At 37.8% G+C, this 4,234-nt stretch overlaps 1 protein-coding gene across 1 annotated transcript; it reads left to right on the top strand.

The window, feature by feature from the left end:
• The first annotated feature begins 400 nt into the window (after positions 1–400).
• On the top strand, positions 401–3,831 carry LOC149185336 (uncharacterized). The gene is made up of 2 exons (XM_089417900.1): positions 401–3,185; positions 3,293–3,831. The coding sequence occupies exons 1-2, from the start codon at positions 446–448 to the stop codon at positions 3,739–3,741; spliced, it is 3,189 nt and encodes a 1,062-aa protein (XP_089274026.1). The 5' UTR covers positions 401–445; the 3' UTR covers positions 3,742–3,831.
• The last annotated feature ends 403 nt before the right edge of the window (positions 3,832–4,234 follow it).

Here is a 4,234-nt window from a genome sequence, read left to right on the forward strand (position 1 = left end):
ATCATTTTTATTAAATATTTTCAAGCGTAGGTAAATATTTTCGTAGTTAATAAACATAGATAGTCATCATCTCCCTCTCGTTAAAATTAATAAACATAGATAGATGTTTTTTCATTAATGGTGATTACTTTACCCCAATATTTTATCGAAATGTCATATTCTTTTCTTATTTCTGTGGAAATGTGCGTTTTTAGCATCATTTTTTAAATCTGACAACTGTCTCGTTTTTTGGATTTACTAAATGTGAGTGCGCTCTTCTTTTTGGAAAATGAAGCGACCCGAACGTATCGGAAAGATTTGATTATTTCGTCTATTATTCAAAATTCGAACAGTAAAATGAAAATAATTGATTCTCTTCACTCAATGCAGCAGCAGCTATATAGCTACTACAACATTACCAAACTCCATTTTCTCATCACAAACCATTCTTTCTGTCACGCAAGAGATGCAGATTACCATAATTCTTCTCCTCGCCACCCTTTCTTTCATTCTCTTTCTCAATCCTCCTTTTGTCTTTTCCACACCCATCGCCCATTTCCCTCACCATCCTCCTCGTCTCACCAATGCTTCCGATCAACACGCTCTGCTTGCATTCAAGTCTGCAATCACATATGATCCCTACCAGTCCTTAGCCACGTCTTGGATGCCAAATGTTTCGTTCTGCGAGTGGACGGGAATCATATGCAGCAGGCGCAGGCAGAGAGTCGTTTCCCTCAATGTTTCGCACATGGGATTAGAAGGTACAATCTCTCCCCTTCTCGCCAATCTCTCCTTTCTTACAGTACTCAGCCTTCTCAATAACAGTTTCCACGGTCAAATTCCCTATCAATTGGGAACCCTCTCTCGCTTAAAGATGCTTCGCCTGTCTAAGAATCAACTCCAGGGTTCCATTCCGCCCACTCTGGGTAGCTGCCGCAGTTTACGGAACTTGACTCTCTCCTATAACAATCTGACAGGAAACATTCCCCCACAACTCTGTCTTCTCCCCAACCTAAGAACCATGTACTTGGCTGTTAACAATTTGATGGGAACAATCCCGGACTGCTTGGGAAACATATCCTCTTTGCAGTACTTAGAATTGGCTGGCAACAACCTTCACGGCAGTGTTCCTTCCGAATTGGGTATGCTAAGCCAGCTCATCTTTCTTAGAATGTTTGGGAACCATCTCACGGGACGCATTCCGTCTTCGTTGTCCAACTGCACCAATCTTGAAACATTGGATATAGGTTTTAACCAATTAGTTGGCCACATTCCGTCGGAGTTGTGTACCAAGAAGACCACCCAGTTAATGAAACTCAATCTGGAAGAAAATCAGCTAAGTGGCAGCGTCCCTTCATCCCTCTTCAATTGTACCAAGTTACAAGCGATTTACTCAGCAGGGAACCAGCTCAGCGGAATAGTGCCTATGGAGTTGGGTAAATTGACACATCTCCGGCGGCTTGACTTTTTCGACAATTACCTTATTAGCGGCAGCACCACGAGATGCCCGATTCTAACAGCTCTTAGTAACTGTTCCGATCTACAAGTAGTAGACTTATCTGATAATAACTTCACTGGGCAATTGCCGTTTTCTATAGGCCACCTCTCTACAAAACTCTACTACTTAGACTTGGGTATCAACGAATTAGCTGGAGAAATACCTCCTGCAATTGGAAATTTAAGTAGCCTAACATTCCTTAGTTTAAAAGGTAATTCTTTTACAGGGTCAATCCCTTCTTCAGTTAGTATGCTTCAGAAGTTGGAGAGGTTATATATGGATTCCAATAATTTACAAGGAAACATTCCAATGGAAATTGGGCAGCTAAAGAGGTTAGGTCTCTTATATCTTTTTGGAAATAATTTGTCTGGGAAAATCCCTGATTCTATGGCCAACCTCCAACAACTAAGATATTTAAATCTTAAACATAACCAGTTATCAGGGAACATACCTGCAAGTTTAGGGAAATGTGTGAACTTACTACTGCTAGATCTATCATACAACAAGCTTAGTGGTCACATACCTGAAGAGCTTGCAGGCCTTGCAAATTTAGCCTTCTATTTCAACTTGTCAAACAATCTATTAAGTGGCCATGTACCTTTAGAACTAGGAAAGTTCGATAAGCTTCAAGCCATAGATATTTCGGCAAATCAAATAACTGGCTATATTCCAAGTATCCTTGGAAGCTGCAAAGAAGTAGCATATCTGAATCTTTCTTACAATGCACTTGAAGGTCCAATTCCAGTGTCAATCAGTGAACTTCTAAGTCTTGAAGACCTAGATCTCTCCTCCAACAATTTGTCAGGTGGAATACCTATATCACTAGCAAATCTCACAATGCTCCATCACTTGAATTTTTCTTTTAACAAGTTGTCAGGGGAAGTCCCTAAAGAAGGAGTTTTCAAAAAGATTGGCGCCACAGCATTTATGGGAAATCTTGGTCTATGTGGACCTTGGGTAAATCTACCACCGTGCTATGCTCATAAACATAAAAGTGTTTTGAATCTCAAAAGAGTTATCATACCGGTTGTTGTTGTAGCAATTGTTGTATTGTGTTTGTTTCTTGCAATCTTGTGGAGAAAGAATTGTAGGAAAAATATTCAGAGAGACACTGGTCCATCATTAAATGTGGGGCATCGAAGAATCTCCTATGCAGAGCTCGCCATTGCAACAAATGAATTTAGTGATGCAAACTTGTTAGGAATTGGTAGTTTTGGAAAAGTGTACAAAGGGATTTTGAATGACGGCACAATGGTTGGTGTCAAGCTTCTCAATGTACAAAATAAAGGGGCTCAAAAGAGTTTTGATAGAGAATGCAAAGTTTTGGGTAGAGTTAGACACCGGAATTTGATTCGGGTCATAACTTGCTATTCAGATCTCCAAATCAAAGCTTTGATATTTCCATTAATGCCAAAAGGAAGCCTAGAAAAGTGGTTATATCTCGATGATGGAGAACAAAGTTGTTTGAATTTGATTCAAAGGTTGAATATAGCAATAGATATCGCCCAAGGCATGACATACCTCCATCATCATTGCTTTGTGCAAGTGATTCATTGTGATTTGAAACCCAACAATGTGTTGTTGGGTGAAGATATGACTGCATATTTAATAGACTTTGGCATTGCTACTATATGTTTTGCAAATAATGAAGATGGAGCTCTCACTTCCACAAATGCACTCAAGGGATCTACCGGGTACATTCCTCCAGGTATTATTTAAACTCTATCCCATATGAAGCAATCTTGTGATTTTCTTATGTTTAATTAGCATTCTCAATTAAATTAAAAAACTTAAGATGAGGATCTATGAATGCAGAATATGGAGTGGGAGGACAAGTTACAACCAAAGGTGATGTTTATAGCTATGGAATAGTGCTATTGGAAATGCTCACTAGAAAGAAGCCCACCCATGACATGTTTGTAGAAGGAATGACATTGCACAAATGGGTGGGTAGTAGATTTCCAAACCAAGTACAAGAAGTGGTGGACATGGGTCTATTAACGAGGACTAGTAGATGCATTGAAGAAGATAAAGATCTCAATTGTCTCAGTGCACTGATAAATGTGGGTTTGCTTTGCACAAATGAATCTCCTCAAGGACGACCTACAATGATGGGCATTCTAGGCACATTGCAAAACATCAAAGACACTTTTTTGAGCACTACTTCCATTCCCAAATTCCAATCAAATCTAACACATTTGTTGGGTAGTACAAGTGCTACTATCAACAACATTTGTGAAGGTCAAAGTTCTTCCACATCTTAGTCTATTGTAACAAAGTAGTGGTTATATGCTTCTTTGTACATAAATCTTTGTTGTTGATTGTATATAAATGTTTTATAATTAATTGCATGTAAATGTGAACAATACAATTATATCTACTCATGAGTGGTGTTTTGGAAATGTGTTTATAATTATAATTTATTATTCTATCTTTGAAAAACAATTATATTCAATATCCTTTACATCTATATGAATGTGACACTCTTCTGTATTAAATACAAGAAGAATTTTGTATTTGTTATGTTTCTTAGTTTTTATATCACTCTTTATAAGTAAGGGTAGAAAAGTCTATCTTTCACTTTTAAAACTTGTCATAACCAACATAAAAAATGATACTATGATTTAATTTAAAGGAACAAGAAAAGTTAATTAACACACATCTTTGACAATTCAGACGACCTTTAACATTAAGTAATCATAGTTTACAAATTCTATCTTGCCCCATCTTGAGAACTTTATTGTCATAACAGCTACC

This window comes from Pinus tabuliformis, chromosome 3_2, assembly GCF_031772625.1.
Source record: "Pinus tabuliformis cultivar Carrire ecotype Pingquan chromosome 3_2, CPIR1, whole genome shotgun sequence".
NCBI lineage: Eukaryota > Viridiplantae > Streptophyta > Pinopsida > Pinales > Pinaceae > Pinus > Pinus tabuliformis.

Bases quoted from the DNA above. Each gene is read 5' to 3' on its own strand.
- LOC149185336 (XM_089417900.1), top strand. From the start codon at position 446: ATGCAGATTACCATAATTCTTCTCCTCGCCACCCTTTCTTTCATTCTC. The intron at 3,186-3,292 runs GTATTATTTAAA...CTATGAATGCAG, and splicing joins TACCGGGTACATTCCTCCAG to AATATGGAGTGGGAGGACAA.